Source organism: Pelodiscus sinensis, chromosome W (assembly GCF_052426305.1).
Source record: "Pelodiscus sinensis isolate ZL-2025 chromosome W, ASM5242630v1, whole genome shotgun sequence".
NCBI classification, from domain to species: domain Eukaryota; kingdom Metazoa; phylum Chordata; order Testudines; family Trionychidae; genus Pelodiscus; species Pelodiscus sinensis.
In genome coordinates this window covers 4,127,073-4,152,168 of record NC_143084.1, presented here as the reverse complement: position 1 = coordinate 4,152,168, position 25,096 = coordinate 4,127,073, and the positions used below count along the sequence as shown (strand labels likewise).

Genomic DNA, 25,096 nt, shown 5'->3' with positions numbered 1-25,096 from the left:
TCGGCCATCAGACCGGCTGCTCTTGCCGCAGGCTGCCATCTGGGGAGAGGGGGCAATTGGGGGGCTGCAGGAGAGCTTCCACCCCCAGAAGCCCACAGAGCCAGCCCAGTCCTCCCCATCGGGGGCTCGTGCCCCATTCCTCCCTCACCTCCTGCCACTTACCCTTTCCGAGCCCCTCTTCTTGATGTACAAAATAAAGATAACGTGTCTTCCAAAATGGAATCTGTCTTTATTGAACAAAACTGGGGGAGACTGGGAAAAGGAGGTGGGAGAGGGGAGGGAAACTACAATGATCAGAGGTTTGGAAGAGGTCCCATATGAAGAGAGGCTAAAGAGACTGGGACTTTTCAGCTTAGAAAAGAGGAGACGGAGGGGGGACAGGATAGAGGTCTCTAAAAGCAGGAGTTGGGTGGAGAGGGTGCATACAGAAAAGTTCTTAATTAGTTCCCATAAAGAAGGACTAGAGGACACCAAAGGAAAGGAATGGGTAGCAGGCTTCAAACTAGTAACAGAAAGTTGTTGTTCACAAAGCAAAGAGTCAACCTGTGGAACTCCTTGCTGCCGGAGGCTGTGAAGGCTAGAACTAGAACAGAGTTTAAAGGGAAGTGAGATCAAGTCATGGAGGTTGGGTCCATGGAGTAGTCTTAGCCAGGGGGTAGGAGTGGTGTCCCTGCCCAAGGTTTGTGGAAGGCTGGAGAGGGATGGCACGAGACAAATGGCTTGGTCACTGTCTTCGGTCCATCCCCTCCAGGGTCCCTAGGGTTGGCCGCTGTCGGCAGACAGGCTACTGGGCTAGATGGACCTTTGGTCTGACCCAGTACGGCCATTGTAAGCTCAGGGCTCAGGGTCGGGGGTCTCACTGGACCCCCTTGATTCTCTTGCACACCTGCTCCTGGCTGGCCAGGCTGGCAGCTCTCCTGCCCTAGCTGGCCACTTTCCTGTGCCTGGTGCGGAGATCGTGGACAAGGTCCACGATGTCCGCACTGGACCAGGTGGGTGCCCGCCTCTTGCGGTCCCGGGCAAGCTCCCGGGAGCCGCCAGCCTGGTCCCGGGAAGAGGGGGAGGGCTGGGGGGCATCGGGTGGGTGGCTCGATCCGTGCCAGGTGCAGGGTCTGCTGGCTGGGTGCTGGCAGGCTTGCACCTGGCACGGGCACCGTAGCCAGCCCGTGCCCCTTTAAGGGCTCCGGGGCCGGGAGGGGGGCAGAAGAGTTTCCCTGGTGTTGGCCAGAGTGGCCACCAGGGAAATCTGGGGAGGGCTAGCCTCCCACTAGTTCGAATTAAGGGGCTACACAGCCCTTAATTCGAACTAGCTAGTTCGAACTAGGCTTAATCCTCGTAAAATGAGGTTTACCTAGTTCGAACTAAGCAGCAGGCAAACAAACAAACTTTCAGGGCTGGGTGGGGCAGGCAACAAACTAAGTCTCAGGGATGCTGTAGCAGGGAGGGAAGAAGAAACAAACTGGGCTGCTAGGGCGGGGAAGGCAGTAGGGAGGCCATCTGCTGTGGTGGGGAAGCAGGGGGGCAAAGTAAGGGGTGAGGGAAGGCCCCGCAGACAAATGTAGCTGAGGGAGGGGGGCCAAGTTGGGGGGGCGGGGAGTGCACCCACAAGCGCTTGTGGGGCTGTCTCACCCACTGCGCAAACAATTCAAGGTGTAAAAGGGAGCGAGCAGCTAGCCCTGCTGAGGAGCGAAGAGCAGGTCCTGGTGGTACAAGTGTGTTGGTCAAGGGGGTGGTGGCAGTAGGAAGGGGGGACAGCTGGTCTGGGAGGAAGGCTCTGTGCCTCTCCCCCAGCCCCTCTCTCAGCAACTCAAGTTACCATCACCGCAGGAGAACAGGTGTTAAAAACTCAGTCCCAGAAAACCCCCTCCACAAGTCCAAGTGGTGGTCCACCTCTTTCTCCTCCTCAATGGGGCGCAGGTATTACAGCAGCAGCAGGCGGCCGGTAGCCAACCAAGGAAGGGCCTCTCAATGGTGGGTGATGGTGGGGTCCTCTTCATCTCTCACTCCGGGAGGGGGGATCAGTAGCCCCCCCACCCCCCCGCAGACAGCAGCAAGTTGTGGGTGGCAGCAGCAGGAACAGTCCTGAGAGGGAGAGGCCCAGCAACAGGAAGGCAGGCAGGTAGGCAGCCGCAGGGGAGAGCTGGACAGGAAGGGCTCCTCGCAGCAGGAGCAGCTGGGGAAAAAGGGAGGGAAGGGTGCCCTGTAGCACAGGACGGCAAGGAGCAGCTACGTATCAGAGGGGTAGCCGTGTTAGTCTGAATCTGCAAAAGCGACGAAGAGTCCTGTGGCACCTTATAGACTAACTGAAGTGTAGGAGCATAAGCTTTCGTGGGCAAAGACCCACTTCGTCAGATGCATCTGACGAAGTGGGTCTTTGCCCACGAAAGCTTATGCTCCTACACTTCAGTTAGTCTATAAGGTGCCACAGGACTCTTCGTCGCAAGGAGCAGCTACCACACCCTCCTCCTTCTCCTGGAGCAGGGCACATTATTTGAAACCCCAGGGGGTACAGCTCCCGGAGAAAACCCAGAAAACAGGGCCTGAAGGCCTGCAGAGTGCCCAGGAGATACCCATGGTCCACCCTGTCGAACGCCTTCTCCTGGTCCAGGGACAGGAGGGTGAACGACAGACCATCCCTACACCCGAAATCTAGGAAAATCCCGGACCAAGTACAAATTATCAAAGATACTATGGCCCGAGATGGTGTAGGTCTGGTCGGGTTGGATCATGTGTTTGAACCACGCCCAGGGACCATCTAAGACCTGTTGATGGTGAGGAACCCCGATGGGCCAGCGTGTACTCCACCTTAATCCCATGGCCCATAGAATCATCATAGAATACTAGGACTGGAAGGGACCTTGAGAGATCATCGAGTCCAGTCCCTGCCCTCATGGCAGGACCAAATACTGTCTAGACTATCCCTGATAGACATTTATCTAACCTGCTCTTAAATATCTCCGGAGATGGGGATTCCACAACCTCCCTGGGCAATTTATTCCAGTGTTTGACCATCCTGACAGTTAGGAACTTTTCCCTAATGTCCAACCTAAACCTCCCTTGCTGCAGTTTAAGCCCATTGCTTCTTGTTCTATCCTCAGAGGCCAAGATGAACAAGTTTTCTCCCTCCTCCTTATGACACCCTTTTAGATACCTGAAAACGGCTATCATGTCCCCCCTCAATCTTCTCTTCTCTAAACTAAACAAATCCAGTTCCTTCAGTCTTCCCTCATAGGTCATGTTCTCTAGACCTTTAATCATTCTCATTGCTCTTCTCTGGACCCTCTCCAATTTTTCCACAACTTTCTTGAAATGCGGTGCCCAGAACTGGACACAATACTCCAACTGAGGCCTAACCAGCGCAGAGTAGAGCGGAAGAATGACTTCTCGTGTCTTGCTAACAACACACCTGTTAATGCAAGGTCATCCAAAGACTGTTCCCCCAAGACACCACCTCATATACAGGTACAACAAGTCACAGCTCACTGCTGACATATCAGGTTGCCACCTTCTGATGCTGTCAGGTTACCACCCTCTGATGCAACTTAGATACCACCCATCACTCTGTACCTCGTGGTTTGATTAGATAATTTCTATCCATCATGCTGTCATTTTAGACCCTTTCCTGAACCTGGGTTTGTATCTGTGAGGAGTGGGTACCAAGGTCTTTTTTAATGAGCTGGTGGTACCGTGTGATTTCAACTTATGACCAGTACCAATTATTGCTCTGCAGTTGGTACCTAGCACCAATTAGTATTTTGCTCTTTCAGCCCTGTTTGTGCCAAGTTCTGTGAGCAGGGGCCTGCCTCTTGCTCACAGCTTAGCTTTGCTTTATGTTAGCCATGTTTTGTCCATTGTTAGTTAGGCCTCAGGCCTCAGACCAGTCCTGTGCTGCATGGGCTTATGTTTTAGGCCTTCATCTTATTTGTTGGAAACCAAAAATGTAGACACTGCGTAGATTCAAGCAGGAGGGTTTATTACACACAGCGCTGGCGGAGTGTCACCTTGCCGCTTGGGCTCAGCGAACACTGCCAAGTAAATGATTACAAGACACTATAAAGGGAGCTGATGGGCGGAGAGAAACGACAGAGAGGGGCGTTCCCATACCCCTGGATAGGTTCTAGCAGCAAGATATTATGAGCCAATAAGCCAAAAAAGCTAAAAGATTACTTAGTAACTCCGCCCACAGCTCAGGTTAACACAATTGCTAAACACAAGTATATGTCCCCAACCCTCCCCCCAAAATGTGCGAGGCGTAGTTACATTCCACTTGGGATGCGTAGGAGTGGTAACGGTGTTTCCCCAATAGGTGATAGGTATGGTCCATAGGTGCTTGTCTAGGGGTATAGAGCAAAAAACATAACAAAATGAGATATGCAGCAAGCAATTATTTAAAGTATACCTTTGATAGATTTGCAAATTGGTCTTGTGAATGGGGGCGCTATCTCTAGTTCCTTAGCAACGATTCATGGCTGACCTTGAAAAGGTGGCTGTTGTTTCTTTCTCAGGAGAATGGCCCAGACTCTGAGGCCCCTTCCAGGGCTTTGGCCTTGCATGGTGTCCGAGACAGAACATCAGAAATGACTGCCCGTCGCAGGGAGCCATAGCCTGTAATACCTCTGAGGCTGGTATAGGGGGCTCTGTCTGTGAGGTGGAGTGTTTTCCATATAAGGGCATGTAAATTAATAATCTTCCCCTGCTCGCTCCACCCATTGCAGTAACAGATCAGCCAGTGGGCTGACTGGTGCTCAGGCCTGCTACTCCACCCACTGCAGCAAAAACCAACCTATGGGGTGATAAGTTCACAGGCAATAAAACAGGCAGGCAGCCCCTCTCTCACTGGGGATTCGCATTGAGTGAACGCCTGGCCTGATCACCCAGACGCCTTGCACCCCCCGCTCTTGAGTCTTACTGAGCGTACTCCGAGTTGGTCGACCCGAGTGGAGACAGTTTATGAGCGTGTGACCGGTACTTGTGTTCCTGCTGTCTCCAGAACTGGTATAACACCCCCCCCCCCCCACCATCATCCCTATCCTAATTGATTTTTTAGTTGTCCTTATTGCTTGCCAAGTGACAGTGGCTAAAAAGTTACTAAGTTAGTTTATAAATAGTTGTGGTTTAGGTTTTTTACTGTTTCCTTGTATAAAGTTGTGTAAATAGTCAGCCCTATGGATAATACCAGTGTTAATTCAACTGTTCCTAACCCCTGGGCAGTTATTGGGAATTATTGTGATTTAGAAAAGCCTCAGGGAATTGTTTTGTGTTGTCTGGCAATCTGTTTAATTTTTGTTCTGATGATTGTCTGGCGCTATCAAAATAAAATCAGTTTGTACTTTTTGAAACCCCCAGTTGTGGTCTCATCCTTTCCGGCATCCCTTCGAACCTCGTGTATTACGGGGACTGACACATGGGTGTGTGAAACTTATGATATGAGAGTTTAGTTATGGTTCCCTACTTAATATTATGCTTCTTTGGCTCTCTACTTTAGGATAAACAGGCAGGGTTGCTTTTTATGCTCATCCTGTGTTCCCACTGAACTCAAGGCTTTAGTCAGGCCAGCTAGGCCTTATGGGTCTTTGGCTAAACTTTCTAGAGGCCTGCTGTTCAGTTGGCCTGAGACCATAGTTTAAGGGCCTGCTGGCTATCACAGTGGGTTAAAACCTGTTCCTACATTACTACAGGGTCGTGTGACTCCCTAAGAACTTCCCCCACCTCCCTCTACCAATCAGAGTGTAGCACTTCCCCAGAAGTTCCAGCGCCACACAAAAGAGGCCATCTTGTTCCAAGAGCGCATGTTTCAGAAATCGTGGAAACGCTGAGAGGAAACATGGACTCCTTCACCACCCCCTCCAGAACTTCAGACATTGTTTTAGCGTTGAGGGCCTTGGACCGCATGCAGAGAAAGCACTACATCAACGACAGTTCCAAGGAGGAAGGAGGGGCGAAGAGGGGCCCTTTACCCCGCTGTTATTGGAGATGCCGGAACCCAACCTCCAAACCCAACCGTTTACAGGGCAGCCCAATGAGCCTCTCATTGTTCACCTCTGTGGAAGAAGGCAACTGCGGCTTGCAGGAATCTCCAGAGAACAAGGTGAATGGAAAAGAAGTCAGACAGGTAAATGAATGATTGAGGTTGGGGCATAATGGGGGTTGTGTGAATCTAACAACCAGCAGCAGGAGCGTACTCTTTTTTTGACAATCTCTCAACAGCTCGACAATGCTTTTTTAGAGGCCTTAGAGAAATTGCACATCGGTAGTCCTGCAGGAGTGAATCTATCTCATGTCAGCTGGTTTTGCTCATGTCTAATGCATAGATCTCGAGGACTAAAGGACAAAGTGGAAGAATGAATCAGCTCGGACTCCCTATTGGTGATGCTGGTGGGTGTCATGGCGCCCATGTTGCAGATGGCTGTAAAAGCACATGTTAAACCATGTGATTAATAAAACTTTATTAAATTTGTACTTATAATGTCTTTTACTAACACAAGTGACAGTCATGTCTACTCAGATGGCTCTGTTAAAGAAAATATATTACAGCCCTGGGGAAGTTGAGAGCTTTGGTAGGGTCAACCCTCTCTTTCAAGCAGCCAAAAAGCATAGTAACACTGAATAGAAGACAGGTAACATCATGGCTTTCAGACCAGGACGCTTATGCTTTACACAAACCAGCTCAAATACATTTGGAAAGAAACAAGACCATTGTCTCAGATGTGGATGCACAATGGCAAGCAGATTTGGTGGATATGCACCTGTTCTCCAAACACAACAGTGGTTTTAAGTACACTTTAATAGTGATAGATATTCTATCCAAATATGCCTGGACCTTAGGCCTAAAGGACAAGACGGGCAGTGAGGTAGTCAAGGCCTTTAAAGCTATTTTCAGCGAAGGTCGCGTGCCTCAAAAATTACAAACTGATTGGGGAAAAGTATTTTTAAACAAACCTTTAAGTGGTTGTTAAAGCGGCATGGTGTCCACCATTTTGTTACTAACAATGAAGTCAAAGCAGGGGTTGTGAAGCAATTTAACAGAACTTTAAAATCTAGGCTGTGGAGATATTTTACAGCCCACAATACCTTTCACTACATTGACGTGTTACCTGAGTTTATAAAGAGTTACAACTGGAGCTTTCACAGAACTAGATATACCAGACCAGCTGACGTTAACCCCTTGAATTCTCTGAAGGTGTGGAAAACTGTTTATGGAGACGGTTTTAAAATAAAACTGGTTGTTGCCCCTTTTAGAAAAGGCGACCATGTGAGACTATCTAAAACCAAAGGAGCTTTTGAAAAAGGTGATGAACGGACGTTTACCGATGAGATATTCATAGTGGATGAAGCCTTAACCAGGGGCCAGAGACCTGTCTACCGGTTAATAGATTACAGGGGTGAGACAGTGACAGGGTCTTTTTACCCTGAAGAATTACAAAAAGTAAACCCCAAACAAGACAGGATTTACAGGATTGAGAAAGTTCTAGCAGGGAAAGGGAGAAAAAAGCAGCTATTGGTAAAATGGTTGGGGTAGCCCAGCAAGTTTGACAGCTAGGTAGAAGCTTCTCAACTCTGTAACATTTAGGCATGAATGAAAGCAAAGAAAGAAATGGAGGACGGTGGCTTTTACATCACTTTGCCCAGCAACGCCAGCTCTGGGGTTTTTCCCCAAAACACCAGCTCAAACTTTACAATACAGGTAATAAAGCCCTCGGATCTCCCGGGTGCCTGGGAGGTGGGGCTAGTGGAAATACAATACCTGCACAGCTGGAAGAATAGTACTGAGGACACCCCTTTCCAAATCACCTTTGGAGAGAAAACATGGAGTTATATCCTGAGATGAGGTTATTACTCAGCCATACACGAATTATTGGAACATATGAACAGCGTTGTGGTGCATCATTCTGGACCACCTGAGGTGATCATGCACTATGACCCTGTGGGTAGAAAAGTTAGACTTAAATCCACCGATGTTACTTACACGTTTTCTACTCTTGGGGAACTAGCTAACATTCTGGGGTTGGCCTCCAGGCGCAGTGTCCAGAAAAGCCCCTTCTCAGCAGACATCACAGGGGGTTTCAACTCCTTTTATCTATACACGGATATTGTAGAACACCAGTTTGTGGGGGACTTTTCTGTTCCCCTGTTATGCTGCGTCCCCATCAGAGGAAATAACAATGCATTTGTTACCATCACCTACGATAAGCTTCATTACGTACCCATCAGTAAACACCACATTGACACCATCACCATTGAAATAAAAAGATCAGAACAGACACGTCTCATTTTGCTTCAGTAAGGTGATTGTGAAGCTGCACCTGCATTCCCGGAGAAAACGAGGTTTCCAAAAAAGCAAAACACTGTTATGGTGATCATAAAAAATTACGGCGACCCCAAAGTCTACACAGCAACAATTACAAAGTCCAGGCTGGATATGCCCTTCCTGGTTGTCATGGGGGCCCTGTGCTGTACGGGGCTGGCATGGGTGGAATATTCCATAGTCTCTTTCAAAAAGCCGTACCGCTTTTGCGGAGGGGGCTAGAGATGATTAAACCCCACGTAAAAACAGCCACTCAAAACATAGCTAGAGATGTGATAGGTCACGTTTCCCATGCTGTTCTGGAGAAGGTGGGGAATCCAGCTGCACAGGAGGGGTCAGGGCTGATGTATATTAAAAGGAAGAAGAGAACGAAAAATGCGTCATATCTGCGATGCACAGGCACCTGAAACCCTTTAAAAGAAGAGCTTTGATATGCAGGACTGGCCATAAGCAAAAGTCCAAGAGGAAGCCAAGGCGAAAGAGGACATGCTCTGTACCTGGTAAAAGAGATATATTTTAATCAACATGGCTTTGGTTCACTGCGGGTCTGAAGAGTGCACCAAATCCGAACTCGACTTGTTCAAAATAGCCCCTACGCAGACCAGCACTGAGAAAAGCATCTATATCAAGGTGCCACCTCTGTCAGCCATGACGGAGGCTGCCCCCATCAACTTTTTTTATAGCAGGAAATAGCATAGATTATATGGATTTAAACAACACGCTACTGTACCTTTGTTGCAAGATAGTAAAAGGAGATGGAACTGCACTCCCCAGGGATGCCGTGGTAGGCCTGGTGAATTATCCAGTGGCCTCTGTTTTCCGTCAGTTGGATGTTACGCTGGGAGACCACCTAGTAAGCCAAAGCAACAACTGTTACCCTTACAGGGCCTTTATCGAATCGGTTCTCAATTACAGCGACAACACTCTCGCTACACAATTTTCCACCAGCCTGTTTCACAAAGAAGCTCCTGGATAACACACACACACAAAAAACCCAGAGCTGGATGGTGAGAATCTAGGATTTGTGAGGCGTGCAAGGCGGACGGCCCAGAGCAGGACAGTAGAGTCACTGGGTCATCTACACAGCGACCTGTTTTTTCAAGAAAACTTTTGTTGAACGGGGTGGATGTGAAAATGAAACTGACGCACAGTAAAAATGCCTTCTGCTTAATGGGCAATACGGCTGGGGGCTTTAAACTGCACATTGTATCAGTGTCCCTCTTTGTGAAGAAAGTGCAGGTGGCCCCAGGTGTCCGTCTGGGGCATGCGGAGGCCCTGCTTACGACTAATGCTAAGTACCCGGTGGACCATGTGGGAATGAAAGTGTTTAGCATCCCCATGGACAGCAGGGTCAGTAACCAGGTGAACCTGTTCTTGGGACAGTTACCCAAAATGCTTGTCCTAGGGTTTGTGGATAATGACACCTTTAGCGGAAGTTATGCTAAAAACCCCTTCCATTTTAAACATTATGATATTAATTTTGTAGCCCTGTATGTGGATGGAGAACAGATACCAACCAAGCCTCTGCAACCAGACTTTGAGGCCGGACGCTGTGTGAGAGTGTACATGAATCTGGTACAGACAGCTGGCAAGCGCATGAAAGATCCTTCTCTGTTAACTGACTGTGAGGCATTTGCACGGGGTTACACCTTGTTTGCCTTTGATCTGTCTCCCTACTCGGAATGCACCGATCACTATTCCCTGATTAAAACTGGGAACCTTGGAGCAGAAATACACTTTGGGAAGGTTTTGACGGTCACCATCAATATGATCGTGTATGGGGTTTTTGACAACGTCATAGAAATAAATCAGAGGAGAAACATTCTGTTTGAATACATGTGAAGATGGACACCGTGCAGCTCACATGTGTCTTATCAACAGACCCTTATACAAAAGAAAATTTCTTAGATGTGTTCCCTTGCGATTGGCTCCTTGGTGGCAGGCTGCCTCAGAGCCCCCTGGGTTTGGTGGTCAACACGCACCCGTACAACCAACAAGGAGAACACTGGCTCGCCTTTATATCTGGTGGTGTGGAACCGTGGAGAGTTTTTTGACTCGTACAGGCATCCCCTGAATAGTGCGTTGTTTCCTAGAAGCATCATGAAATTTTTAAACAAAAATGCCACCAACATTTACAGGGCCCCCCTCTCTGTTGCCTGCGGCTATCACTGTGTGTTTTTCTTTCATTACCATAGCAGGGGTTAATCTTTTGACCAGATTTTAAAATTGTATTCTAATGACTTAATGCAAAATGACCGGATGGATGGTGATGAATTTTGTAAAAAATAAATTTAAATTCTTGGGTATGCCTAGTCTTGCTCAAAACATGTTTCAGCAAACTCAGACATGTGTATCGTGCAATGACTTTCATAGTCATGTTGCTCAATAAAGCACCCCAGGTGAGGGGTTTAAAGGCAATTGATGTTTGTTTTCCTAATTTTTATTCTTAAAACAGTGACCAATTTAGAAAAAAGTACACAGAATTTTTTTGAAGTATAGACGTCTTTTATTTAAAGCAAAACATGATCAGGTTCAAAATTATTTTTAGAAGATGAAAAACTTCTCACACACAGCCATTTATATAGTTTAGCCAATTTTAATTTTTTAGATGGCAAAAAAGGGGTCGGTGTTTCTCGATTTACCCAAGCGTCAGCAGCTGAGGCCTTCAGGCGTTCCAAAAGATCTCTGTTGTCTGCACTGCCCATGATGGAAGCTGGGACATTTAGTTCTGCCATGACATTCATAAACATATCCCACCCTTTAGGTACATGTCTGCTAGGGACAGAACACATATGGGTGACAGCTCTGACTAAGTCAAGCATGTTAGAACCTTTAACCACTGAGCCTTTGTACACAAACGCTCCTTTATCATTCCAGGAAGAGAGTTTTATCCTGGCCCAGCTTATTTAGCAACACTGAGGCGTTTTTCTTATAATGCTTATTCACGTTATCCAACACCTCCTGAACAACAGAGTCTGAGGTGTTTGCTGTTTCTGGAGGCTTGGCCATCACACTCTGTTTTGGTAGAAACAGACTTATTTTCCCTTTATCTGCATTGCTTTGCCTCACATACATTAGGTACCTTTGAAGCACAGTGCTGTAAAATTTAGCCTTTTCATATTCGGCTAAGTCAGTCCTTTGAATTACAGACTTCATTTCAGCATCCAGTAAGTAAATTATGGTTGTTCTGATATTTTCCTCCACTGGAGGGGGAGCCCTTAATTGCTCCAACTGGTGGCTGGGCACCAGGTACATTTTTTCTGCATACTCCATTATCAGTTACACAAAAGCTTCTTTATCAGAGGGCTAGCAAAACTTAACAGAGGGCCGATAAACCCCCCCAGACTGCTTCACCAGATGCTTCTTTCCTTTATGTGAGACCCTTTTATTAGACAGCATTTTTATGAGCATGCGTTTCTTTTTCAGTGGTATTTGTGAAAAGGGAGAGTGAGTGGAATTCCCCTCTGGGGGATAATTTAGAGGACCTTACAAGTGAGATCCCACCAGATCAACACATCACTGAGTTTGCGTCAGCAGGCCCGAAAACATGCGGGTACAAGCTGTCAGGAGGAAAGGCGTATATGAAAGTCAAAGGGATTACCCTAAACGTAGCAAACTGTGGAAAAAAATCAACTTTGACAGTTTGAACAGTCTAGTCTTGAGCCCTGGGGGAGAACACCCCAAATAAGATAGAGGTGCATCAACCCTCGATTGTAAGAAACAAAAATCAGTGGCAAATAGAAACAAAGACCCTTAAGAAAACACAGAAAGTTGTTTACAGCAAGAGGGTCGTAGGAGAAGGGTTTAAAACACTGCCCTGTGGCTTTGGAAAATGGATATGAGGTGGAAACACCCCTTCTCTGTCATTCTCGCAGGACCTAGCAACTGCGGGAAAACTTATTTATAAAAAATGTGTTAGATAATGCTGAACAAATGTTGTCTGTTACACCCGAGAACATTCTTTAGTGTTACAGTTGCTGGCAACCTCTGTATAAAGAACTGCTCTGTAAATATCCCTTTATAAATTTTGTGAAAGGGCTGCCTGATGCTTTGGATGATGACCGTTTGTTTCCTACCAATAAAGTGAATATGATTATCATAGATGATCTGATGAACTCTGCTTGTGAAAGTGATGAAATTGAGAAAGCCTTTATCAAGTACATGCATCACAGGAACCAGAGCATTATGTATATAGTCCAGAATGTATTTTGTTAGGGAAAAAAGAGCCGTACGATTATTATAAACGCTAAGTGCATGGTTCTGTTAAAAAGCCCAGGGATAAACTACAAATCGCTACGCTCACTCAGCAAATGTACCCCGGAAAGGCTCAATTCCTTCTAGAAGCTTTTGAGGATGCTACCAAAAGACCTTATGGCTACCTGGTGGTGGATTTAACTGCCTCCACGCCAGAAGCTTATAGACTAAGAACCAGTCTCTTCCCTCCAGACTGGCCGGCGGTTTATACTTTGAAAAGAACAGCTGGGTATAAAAAGAGATGATTTATTGGCCGACTCTTTTTAACAGCAGGATTGCCGACCGAGGGTTCGGATGGGGGCCCAAACCCCCTACCAAATCAATTCCAGACACCCTTCTTAAGCAACCAGCTTTATTCAGGAATGCATTCCAGGGCAAAAACCTCCAGGATACTCTCAGGAAAAAAAAAGTTTCTGCAAAGTTTCTGCAACTGCCCAAACAAAAGGCAAGGTCTTTTGTACTTTCTTACATGGTAATTACCCCTCTTTCATTGACCACTTACAATTGCATGCATATACAGGTCATGCCCCTTTGCACCAAATTCCCTCCAATCATTATTTGTCCCCTCACAGTCCCTTTGCAGGCCTTACAACAGGTTCAAACCAGTTTCACCTGTCCCCTCCTTTTGTATACCTGTGTTCAAGCACGTACCTCTTTACAAAGACCAGACTTAACACCCAGGTCACAGCAGGGGTCATACTGACAACAGTTAAGTTTATCCTTCTTTCCCCCCTTTGATCCACTTGTGGATCACAATTAATCTTAAGCATCCTTTCCCATTCATCCTCAAACGTGCAAGTGTCTTTGTAGTCTTTCTCGGGAGGGTTCTGTACATTTAGCAGAAGCATCTGTTGTACCTTGCTTTCTGCTACATTCTCTATCTTTTGTAAGCACCTTTTAATACAGCATAAGGCTAGCTGTATCATTATGTATATAGAGCATATTAAGACAAGGAATATCAATATTCCTCCCACCACTTTCTTCATGAGTTCGCTTAACTCTATTCCCAACCAATTCAAAGGATTCCAGTCTTGCAACTGCTCTCTAAATGTTTTTTTCTGGACGGACAATGTTTGGATTTCCTTTATCCTTGTGGTTAGGTTTGAACTCACATCAGAAACTTTAACACAGCACTCTGGGCCTATTAATCCACATACCCCTCCTTGAGCTGCTAGTAGATAGTCAAGAGCCAGTCTGTTTTGCTGGGTAAAGATTCGCAATTCATTTAAATTTTCCTGTACCACACCTAATGCCCCCTCTGTCGTATTCATGAATTTCTCCATAAGCAGGGACATTGTTTTCAAATCATGATTTGTTTTTGCCTGCCCTACCCATGGAATGGTAGTTTCAGCTACTGCAAGGGCAGTTTGTTCTATCCAGTTCCATGCTTTCTCCCAAGACCCGTCCCGCTTGTTCCTGATATGCCCTGGTGGCAAAGTGTCAACAATCCTCATAGCTGGTGCCACAAGACCGAGGTAACAAAACCCTGAGGCATTCTGCGGAAGCCTTTTATAGGCAAATTTACCGCATATCCACCAATAATTATACATGTTCCATGAGTCAGACTGATATATCATCATGGCTCGGTTCCCAAAGGTGGTGTTACCTTCCTTGCAAAGGTCTGTACTAGTGGTCCCTCCCCATATGGTTGTTATTTCTGGTTTGAATAGAATACACCAAAGGTTTGCGGTAGACATAGTGGAACCATTATGCCATACATGTGTCCCATCCGCCTTTGTTAGAATGTGTGTGCAGCTTGATTTCCCGACAAAGGTGGTACCTGTAAGATTCCTACATAGGGGGCTTGTACCACTGAATGATAATTGGATGCACCCAGTCTGGTTGAACCACACAGTTTGGTCATTTTGTTCCAGTAATGCATCACTTACTAGTCCAGTTTTGTTTAACGTAAGGGCACCTATTGGGTATCCACTATGCGCGCTTTGTGGTGCCCAGGCACACACCCAACAGTTAGTTTTGTTTGCGGCTCGTGCCATACCTTCTGCCAACTGCAGAAAGGTGTTACTACCAATACCAGTCCCCCCTTGGAGCCAAATAAGGCCTATACAAAGGAGGAACAAGAGTTTAGCCATTCTGCAGGGATTGTAATCCTTTCAGCACTTGCGCGGACGGAGGTTATAAGTAAATCTAGAGGAAGGAAAACAGCTTTCAGAAAACCCACCGTCCTCTGACAGAGTGCCGGTAGGGTCAATGGCAAGGTCGGGTGTAGATTTTTGTGGAATGTCAATGTGACTAGTAGGACCAGAAGGGATCTGGCCTGTAGTGAGAGCGTAGTGAACGAGGTCCAGGTCTTTGATTTCCGATGATGTATATCCCTCGTTCAGGAGAAGTGATTCAATTTCTTTCTCAGAAAGCGGTAGAAAGTCATTCTCTTCTGGCTCTGGGCTGACAGGTTCAGTAGGAGGCGATATGTCGGGAGAGCCTGCGGCCACTTTAGTCCAGTATCATAGATAATCTTGCTTAACTTCCGTTTGATATCGAGGTTTTTTCTTTCAACGTGCCCTGAACTTTGGGGATGGTATGGAGTATGGAGTATGGAACCGTTGTTCTATGTGGAGGGCTCTACACAGATCTTGCAGGATTTTGGCCGTGAAATGGGTTCCTTTATCCTAGTCAATTTTTAAAGGGATTCCAAATCTGGGAACCACCTCAGTAGCTAATTTCTTCACCACAGTAGTGGCGTCCGCTCGGCGGCAAGGGAAAGCTTCCACCCAACCACTGAACACACATACAATAACCAGACAATACTTGAACCCACAGGAAAGGGTTAACTCTATAAAATCAATCTGCAAATATTGAAAGGGTCCATAGGCCCAAGTATGAGCACTCAGAGTAGTCTTTTCTCCACCCTAGGTAGAGAACTTTTGGCAAGTAGCACAATTGCTGGTGATTTTAGAGGCAGCTTGGTGAATCCCGGGCGCATACCAATGCTTCAGAATCTGGTCCGCTACCCCCCTTTTGTTCATATGTCCTAATCCATGGGTAATGGTAGCCAATTGGGACACCAACGTAGAAGGAGCCACAGGTCGTCCATCTGGTGAAAGCCAAATGTTATTATCTTGAATACGACACCCAGCTTTGTACCAGTTGTGTTGTTCCTTCTCAGGTGCCCTAGAATGCAACAGGGATAAATCATTTAGAGTCAGGGGAACAGAAACAGCAACCAGGATTTGAAATGGAGCTGGAGGTCCACAGGCAGCTGCATTCCTGGCTGCAAAATCTGCCGTCTGTTTCCTACTGATACAGTATCAGTTTTATCAGTATGAGCACTGCAATGCATAACAGAAATAGCAACAGGTAATTGAATAGCAAGCAAGAGGTCATTAACAAGGGATCCATTAGAAATGGCACTTCCCGAGGACGTTAAGAATCCTCGATGTTTCCAAATCTGACCTACAGAATGACAGATATTAAAAGCATACATTGAGTCAGTATAAATGTTAACAGATTGATCAGTAGCTAAAATACAGGCACGACTGAGAGCAGTAAGTTCAGCTGCTTGTGCACTTTTTATCCCTGGAAGAGAATGAGCTTCAATTATTGCATGATCAGAAACAACAGCATACCCGCTTATTAGGTTTCCCCTTTCATCCCTTTTACATGACCCATCAGTGTAATACACTAAATCAGGGTTTGACAAAGGAACGTCCCTTAGATCGGATCGCGGGGTACAAGTGAGGTCCACCAATGCCAAACAATTGTGGGGTTCCATCTCATGGGGCTCTCCATCAGTAGGGTTAGGGAAAAGGGTGGCAGGGTTTAAAGTAGAACAGCGTACTATAGAGACATTCTGGGCTCCTAAAAGGGCTTTCTCATAGTTAGTCAGTCTTTGCATTGACAAATGCTGGGTCTTAGTCTTATTCAACAAAGCTTGCACTGCATGGGGTACAGCAAGTGTTAGGTGGTGACCCAATACCAGGCATTGACTTTTTTCTAATAGTACAGCAGCTGCGGCCACAGCTCTAAGACACGGGGGGAAACACTTTGCTACCGGGTCAAGCTGAGCACTAAGGGTACGTCTAGACTACATGGCTCTGTCGACGGAGCCATGTAGATTTGTTTGCTCGGCAAAGGGAAATGAAGCCGTGATTTAAATAATCGCGGCTTCATTTACATTTAAATGGCTGCCCCGCTCTGCCGATCAGCTGTTTGTCGGCTCAGCGCGCTAGTCTGGACACTCCCCTGCCGACATGAAAGCCCTTTATGGACCTCCCCGGTAAACCTCATCCTACGAGGCATAACGGGGAGGTCAATAAAGGGCTTTCAGGTCGGCACGGGAGCGTCCAGACTAGCGCGCTGAGCCGACAAACAGCTGATCAGCTGTTTGTCGGCTCAGCGCAGCAGCCATGTAAATTTAAATGAAGCCGCGATTATTTAAATCGCGGCTTCATTTCCCTTTGCTGATCAGCCTAATCTACATGGCTCCATCGATGGAGCCATGTAGTTTAGACACACCCAGTGAGAAGCTGGCAATGCGAATTACCTAGGTTTGGAGGGTCGGTGTATTGTGAGGGATTTCGTTTTGTGAATCTTGAGTGAATAAATTCAGCTCAGCAGGTTGTTGAAGCCATACATAGGGGGATACAGTTAGCTCTCAATGACGTTAATGGGAGGGTAGGCCCTAATGATTTTGTTCAGTTACGTTTAGAGAGCCATAATTTAACTAACCCTTTGTTTTCAGTCAGAAGAACTAGGAATGAGCTGTCTACTGAGGATTTCTTAAATCAAACGTCAAAACTGTTACAGAGTAATAGAGAGCTGCACCTCAACGGGACGTTGCACCTTGTGATGGTTGTAAAAAAAATGGGCAGGGGTGGTCATAGAGTTTTAAATTCTATCCTCAGTAGTCAAATCGCCCATAAAAAGAGACAGTATTTAGTAGACCAGACTTACACCGGTACCAGTTTGTGTTTTGCGGGTGAGCTCTTGGCCGTCATGTCTGACTGTAAACCTACGGACGTGAAATTGTTAGAGGGGGCGAGAAAGCTGTATGAGAAATTGGGGTGGTCAGATCAAAAAAAGGTTATGCTCAGTGACGTAGTAGTGTTTGAGCAGCATTTAGGCGTCAGCATACAGGTGGTGCTTTATGCTGCAAAAGGCGGATGAGGCTTTTTTAAACAGGGGGGGCCAGTGTACACCAATACTTTTTTCATGCTGTTGCACTATGGTCATTATTACGGGATGTGAAAAAGTTGTTTGGTGTGACAAATTAGTGAGTTTTGCCACATGGTGTACAGTCACGACCACTCTTGCCAGTATCGTTGCCGCCTCTGCTTGAGCGTAAGGTGCTCTGACTGCATGGGTGTGAAGGTGAGGTGTCCTAGCTGTAGGCTATATTGTCGATCCAAAGAGTGTTTAGACAGACATGTAGACTGTACATTGAAAAAACTAGTCGAATGCCCATCTAAAACTTTGTGCGATGAGCGTCAGTCTTATGTGAACAAGCAGCACAAGTGTAAAGGGCGGCACTGTAAACAGTGTCGGGGCTTGAGTGTCAGTGATGTAGACAGCCACCCATGTTTTATGGATCACATTAAAAAGTAATTTTTTTATGATTTTGAATGCATGCAGGAGACTGGTTTGCACATACCCAATTACATTTTTGCCATGTCCCTAAATCCGGAAAAAACCTGGGAATTTAAGAGTAATGAGTGTCTTTCTAACTTTAAGACCTTTATTGGAAAAGAGTTCCGGGACTACACATTCATAGCACACAGTTCCAAAGGTTACAACGCGTACTTTGTTGTGAGACAGTTACTGAAGGAAAAGATGGGCGCAAAACTGATCACTCAGGGCAGTAAACTAATGTGTGGGGAAGTTAGGGCCTTGGGCATTTGTTTTATAGACTCTTTAAAAGTCTTGCCCATGAAGCTTAGCAAGCTCCCACAGGCGATGGGGTTTGAAGGGTACAAAGGGTATTTCCCATTTTTTTAACACTTTAGAAAATCAAAATTATGTGGGATCTATGCCCAATGTGGAGCACTATGGCGTAGACAGCATGATGCCCGGGGAGAAAGAAAAATCCAAGGAAATGAGACTTTTGACTTGCAGAAAGAGCTTGCATATTACTCTCAGCAGGATGTTAAAATTTTGAGACAGGCTTGTATGGTGTACAGAGAAAAGATTATGAAAATGACAGAGATGGGAGATATAGCAGATAGAGGCCTTGGTAAACTCACCAAGATAAAACCATATAGCGATCCTTTCCAGTACATAACACTGGCATCCGTCTGCATGGCGATGTACAGATTTATGTTTTTGGAGCCCAGATTTATGTTTTGCTTTCCCCTCCAGACAATTACCACAGGCAGAAAAAGAGATATTCAACTCCATCTATTCAGTGGCTGTTGTATATCTCTCACAAAGAAAATATACAGCTATGGCATGCTTTACAGGGTGGGGAACTACAGGTAGGCCCCTACTTCTTAGATGGTTACGCCGATGTTGATGGGGTGCGCACAGCCTTTAAGTTTAACGGGTGTTTTTTCCACGGCTGTGTCACCTGTTATTGTGAAAAAGCCCAGAACCCTATGACAGGGACAACTTTTGTGTTTCTTTATGTAACCCCCTTTTTCCTCCCCGGGTTACTTGGGAGCAGGTCACACACACAGGTATGCCTGGGCGCCTGATGTTTTTAACATAAAAGGAGATCCTGAGTACCCCAGTGGTGATGGTGTTTAGTTGTGGATTCCCTATCCACCCCCTTGCTGCAGTCCCTGGCTCATAAAGAATATACAATGGTGGTGCCTCTACCTGGCTGACCCTGTACACACTTAATGGTGTGCCTTGGGAGCCTCCAGGAATAGAATTATTCCAGTAATAATCTGGACCTAACTCCAGGACAATTATAAATAATATACATATAATTAAAAGCGGCGAGTGGTCCTGGGGCACCTCAGGGTATGTCTACACTACAGCGCTAATTCGAATTAACTTAGTTCGAATTAGTTAATTCGAACTAAACTAATTTGAACTAGCGCATCTCGACTTAAAAACTACTTCGAATTAGCGTTTTGCTAATTCGAACTAGCGCATCCACACTGATTGGACGCAGGGGCGCATTTAAGGGCAGCTGAAACCGGTTCTGGCAGGGCATCAGGTCAGTAGTTGCTTTGTGTGGCTGCTGTCTGAGGATATCTGAGGCTTGTGCTTAAAGGGACCCCCCCTGGACAGCCGGTTCTCAGCTTTTCCTGCTTGCTTTCCAACCTCGCCGAGGGACAGCAAAGCGTTGGTCTCTGTGCCCGTCTGTGTCGGTGGTACCCTTCGGGAGGGCCGCCGCAGGTGGCAACATGGAGCCAGAGCTCGCCCTGCACTTTGTGGTGCAGTTTATGGACTTGCTGCTACAAACCTGCCAGCAATGGCTGGAGGCTGCCTGGTTCCACCTGGTGCACGTCAGCCCCCTGCCTCTCCGCCTGGCCACCATGGGGGCCATGGCACAGCTGCGGCGGTGCCCAGGCGCCGGCGTGCCCCGCCGCATCTGGCGTCTGGACACCAGCAGCGACTGGTGGGACCGCATCGTCCTGGAGCGCTGGGTAGACCAATAGTGGACCCAGAACTTCAGGATGAAGAGGGACACCTTCCTGGAGCTCTGCGAGTGGCTCGCCCATGCTCTGCGCAGAAGGGACACTCGCATGAGGCCCGCCATCCCCCTCCAGAAGCGTGTGGCCATCGCCCTCTGGAAGCTCTCCACGCCGGACAGCTACCGATCCGTCGGGAACCAGTTCGGCGTGGGGAGATCCACTGTCGGAGCGGTGCTCATGCAGGTATGGCACTCACCGGCCACTGGGCCGGGGGTGAGGAGGGCTGCAAGGAGGGGATGGGCCGCCCCAGGGAAAACGGGGTGACGGGGGGGGGGAGGAGGCAAAAGTGCCCCGCACCGGAGGGGCCGGTCTCTCCCGGCCATACTACACGCTGCCCGGCGGGGGTTGCTCCCAGGAGTGGGGCGCGGGGCACTGCCAGGGCACGAGCACTCCCAGCCACGCGGGCGCCCCAGTGATTCGCGCTTTGCTGTGTCTCTCCGCAGGTGGTCAAGGCCATCAACCGGGTGCTGCTCTGCAGGGTGGTCCGCCTCGCCGACCCGGACGCCATCATCCGGGGGTTCGGCGCCCTCGGCTTCCCCAACTGCGGGGGGGTCATCAACGGGATGCACATCCCCATCCGTGCCCCGGAACACCTGGCCTCCCAGTATGTCAACCGCAAGGGGTACTTCTCCGTGCTCCTGCAGGCCGTGTGTGACCACCGGGCACAGTTCACATACATTAATGTGGGCTGGTCCGGCAAGGCACACGACGCCAGGGTGTACCAGAACTCCTCCGTGTGCCAGAGGCTCTACGCCAGGACCTTCTTTCCCGACCGCCACATCAGGGTCGGGGACGTGGACATGCCCGTGTGCCTGGTGGGGGATGCGGCCTACCCCCTACAGCCCTGGATAATGAAGCCCTACACGGGGCACCTCAACCCCTCCCGCCAGGCCTTCAATGCGAGGCTGACCAGGGCCCGCATCATGATAGAGGGGGCCTTTGGGCGACTGAAAGCCCGATTTAGGTGCCTCCTCACCCGCCTCGACCTCGCCGAGCACAACATCCCTCCCATGGTGGCAGCATGTTGTGTGCTGCACAATTTGTGCGAGAGGAAGGGGGAGGCTTTCCTGCCAGCCTGGATGGCTGAGGCTGACTGCATGGCTGGCCAGTACGCTCAGCCCCGCACCACCGCCGTCCGGGAAGCCCAGCGGGGGGCCGTCCGGATCTGGGAAGCCTTGCGGGAGAGCTTCCAGGTGGAGGAGGAGGACTGAACTCTCCCTGCATGCCCCACTGGGGCCTTCTTCCACCCTCCCCCCCTTCCCCTTTCCCCTCCCTAACCTCCCTTCCTAATGTCAAATAAAGACGCCTGTTTTGGACAAAAAACCTCTCTTTATTTTACATAACTGGGGTGGGGGGAGGGAGGAGTGAGGTTGGGAGAGGGGAGGGGGAAACCTGGGAGGAGGGAGCTGGAAGCGGGTAGAAGGGGAGGAAGGGAAGGGAAAGCTCAGGCTTGGGGGTCCGGCTGGCTCTCCCATCTCGCAACACTGCGGGTGCGGGGGCCTCAGGGGGGAGCGGGTGTGGAGGGTGGGGCAGGAGGGACGAGGGATGCAGAGGAAGTGGGAGAGGGATCAGGGGCAGCAGAGGGAGCAGGGGCAGTAGGGGTGGGAGGAGGAGCGAGAGCTGGGGCAGCCGCAGGAGCCGGATCAGGAGGAGGCAGGAACCGGTCCACCAGGGTCTGGAGGTGGCCTCTGAGGCCACGGCCCTGCTCCTCCAGCACATCCACACTCCACTGGCACAGCCGAAGGTCCTCCCGGACCCAGTGCTCCTGGTTGCGGAGCAGCTGCTCCATGAACCGGAGGTGCCGCCGCTGATACTCCTCCTGGTTCCTGGCACGCCTGCTGGCCCGGGCTGTTGCAGGTGGGGTGGTGCGCCCTGCAGTCCCAGGTGCTGCGGCTGTGGTGAAACAAGAGCAGCGGTCAGTTCTCCCTGGGGACAAGGTGGGTGAAACCCAGCCCCCCTCTGCAAGGCCAAGGCCCCTGCATGACACCCAGCTGCTGCTCCATGGTGGGCAAGGCCCAGGCGCACAGTCCCTGGGCTCCCTCTCTCCCCACCCCCCTGTACACATAAGGGGAGCATGATGGTACTCACAGGTGGAGGCCTCCCCTGCCTCGGACGACACAGGAGATGTGGTCTGTGGGGTTCCTCGGGGGTCCTGGGTCCTGGGCAGGCTCCCGGCAGGCTCCTGGCTCACGGCATCCTCCGGCTCCTCCTCCTCGGTGTCCAGGTCGGGTCCCTCTGCCCCGGGGTCGATGACCACTCGGGGGGCATGGACGGCGTGAGCCCCCAGGATGCGGTCCAGGGCGTGAAAGTGGGGGCAGGCCTCTGGGTCGGCCACTGGCAGGCAGGCCCGGGAGTAGGACTGCCTCAGGTCCTTTATTTTACAGCGGACCTGCTCCCGGGTCCGCTGGTGGCCTCTGGCGGCCAGGCTGTCAGCCATGCAGCCGTAGACAGCCGCATTCCTGTGGCTAGTGCGGAGGCTTCCCCCCCAAACCTCGATGAGTTCCACGATCTCCGCACTAGACCAAGCGGGCGCCCGCCTCTTGTGGCCCCGAGCAGGCTCCTGGGAGCCGCCAGGCTGGTCCCAGGAAGAGATGGAGGGCTGGGTGGCTGGCCCATCCCATGCCAGGTGCAGGGCCTGCTGGCTGGGTGCTGGCAGGCTTGCAACTGGCACAAACTGTGTAGCCAGCCCGTGGCCCTTTAAGGGCTCCGGGGCCAGGAGGGGGGCAGACAAGTTTCCCTGGTGTTGGCCAGAGTGGCCACCAGGGCAAGCTGGGAAGGGTTAGCCTCCCACTAGTTCGAATTAAGGGGCTACACAGCCCTTAATTCAAACTAGCTAATTCGAACTAGGCATTAGTCCTCGTAGAATGAGGTTTACCTAGTTCGAATTAAGCGCTCCGCTAGTTCGAATTAAGTTCAAACTAGCGGAGCGCTAGTGTAGCGCCTATCAAAGTTAATTCGAACTAACGTCTGTTAGTTCGAATTAACTTTGTAGTGTAGACATACCCTTATAGACTAACTGAAGTGTAGGAGCATAAGCTTTCGTGGGCAAAGACCCACTTCGTCAGATGCATAACATGGCTACCCCTCTGATACTTGATACATCTAATTGATTACATTAGAATGAACACGCCTTTACTTAACAACTTAAAGAAACAGGGTTTAACAGTTTAACATTGTATTTAATCAATTAAAGTACACAGAAGTAATAGGAATTTATCTATATGGAATTTGCACTGCCACCATTTATCCCACCCCAGAGTGTGCACTCCTCTGGATTCAGAGTCCCAGACACTTGCTTGCATAGGCACACTTGAAAGTCTGCAGCCGGAGTGGATACAGCACTGTGCAGGTCCTGGGTGTGTTAGTCCAAGTTGAGCAGCCAGCTGCAAAATTCCTCTGCCACTGGAGCAGGCTCCACCAAATGCCAGCAGCTCTGGTTCACTTGGCTGGATACTCTGCTGCCTGGGACAGACCTCAGAGAATAGACTAACTCTGGGTCCAAAGAGAGGCACTTTCCCAAAGAGCCCATTTACTTACAGCCTCCTCCTGTGTGCTGATTTTTGTGTAGTCCTTCTCAGCCACAGGCGCAGTCAGAGTCTCTCCCCTGTAGGGCAATCAGCAGCCGCTGAAGCAGCCTGCTAGATCCAAGCCCGGCAGGCTCTCAGTCCCAGACTGTAGCTGCAACACAACAGCTCCTGGACTGGATAAGGATCCTCCACAGAAGCCTGGCTCCTCCGTCCCCAGAATCGAGAGCCCCTCTCCCAACAGGCCCGGACAAGCCCTGCTTCCTGTGTTTTCCTCAAGGGCTCATGGGAGTTGTAGTCTCTAGGGCTAGATTGCAGCACAAAGGATCCTCCCAGAAACAGTCAGAGGCCCCTTTAGTAAGGGGACTAAATTTATTACAAGATGCAGCTCAAGAGTGACTATCTGAAAAGACTTGGTTTTTTAGTGAGGACTCTCTAGGAGCACAAGTAGGAGGTAATGCAAGAAACAGAGGTAGCTTGCAGATTTTTTAAACTGTACCCAGTTGTCCCAGTCTCTTATGCCTAAGGATGCTCTTTTTGGGGGGAGGACAAATGCTATCCACCTTTATTAGAAACCTATCCCCGGGGAAGAAATCCACTATTACGATTTTACCAGTCTGTACACTTTTGTAAACAAAACCAAAGAATACCCTATCGGACACCCTGATATAGTTTATGACAACTTTGGACCCCTCGCAAATTATTTTGGAATTGCTAAAGTTAAAGTGTACCCGTTACGAGGCCTCGTTTTCCCACTGTTATCTGTCAGAATGGGTGGCAAGCTTATGTTCCCACTGTACTGAACCTGTGCAGAAACTGAGCAGCAGGAGACGTGCACCCACACTGACGAGGAGAGGGCCATCCTGGGAACTTGGTGCATGGTGGATTTGAATGTGGCCATAGCCAAGGGGTACACGGTGGCTAAAATCTATGAAATCTGGCATTTTAATGAAAAATCTGACAAACTCTTGAAGGATAAACTTAACTGTTGTCAGTATGACCCCTGCTGTGACCTGGGTGTTAAGTCTGGTCTTTGTAAAGAGGTACGTGCTTGAACACAGGTATACAAAAGGAGGGGACAGGTGAAACTGGTTTGAACCTGTTGTAAGGGCTGCAAAAGGACTGTGATGGGACAAATGATGATTGGAGGGAATTTGGTGCAAAGGGGCATGACCTGTATATGCATGCAATTGTAAGTGGTCAATGAAAGAGGCGTAATTACCATGTAAGAAAGTACAAAAGACCTTGCCTTTTGTTTGGGCAGTTGCAGAAACTTTGCAGAAACTTTTTTTTTCCTGAGTATCCTGGAGGTTTTTGCCCTGGAATGCATTCCTGAATAAAGCTGGTTGCTTAAGAAGGGTGTCTGGAATTGATTTGGTAGGGGTTTTGGGCCCCCATCCGAACCCTCGGAT

At 48.8% G+C, this 25,096-nt stretch overlaps 1 protein-coding gene and 1 long non-coding RNA gene across 2 annotated transcripts; both read right to left on the bottom strand.

Moving 5' to 3' along the window:
* Positions 1-4,095: 4,095 nt before the first annotated feature.
* LOC142823915 (uncharacterized) lies at positions 4,096-23,918 on the bottom strand. The gene is made up of 4 exons (XR_012898978.2): positions 23,698-23,918; positions 9,036-9,155; positions 7,745-7,791; positions 4,096-4,334 (listed from the first exon to the last, which is right to left on the bottom strand). It is a non-coding gene; the product is annotated as an uncharacterized LOC142823915 (long non-coding RNA).
* On the bottom strand, positions 12,895-16,558 carry LOC149520829 (endogenous retrovirus group 3 member 1 Env polyprotein-like). The gene has a single exon (XM_089775093.1). The coding sequence runs from the start codon at positions 14,650-14,652 to the stop codon at positions 13,168-13,170; it is 1,485 nt and encodes a 494-aa protein (XP_089631219.1). The 5' UTR covers positions 14,653-16,558; the 3' UTR covers positions 12,895-13,167.
* Positions 23,919-25,096: the final 1,178 nt, after the last annotated feature.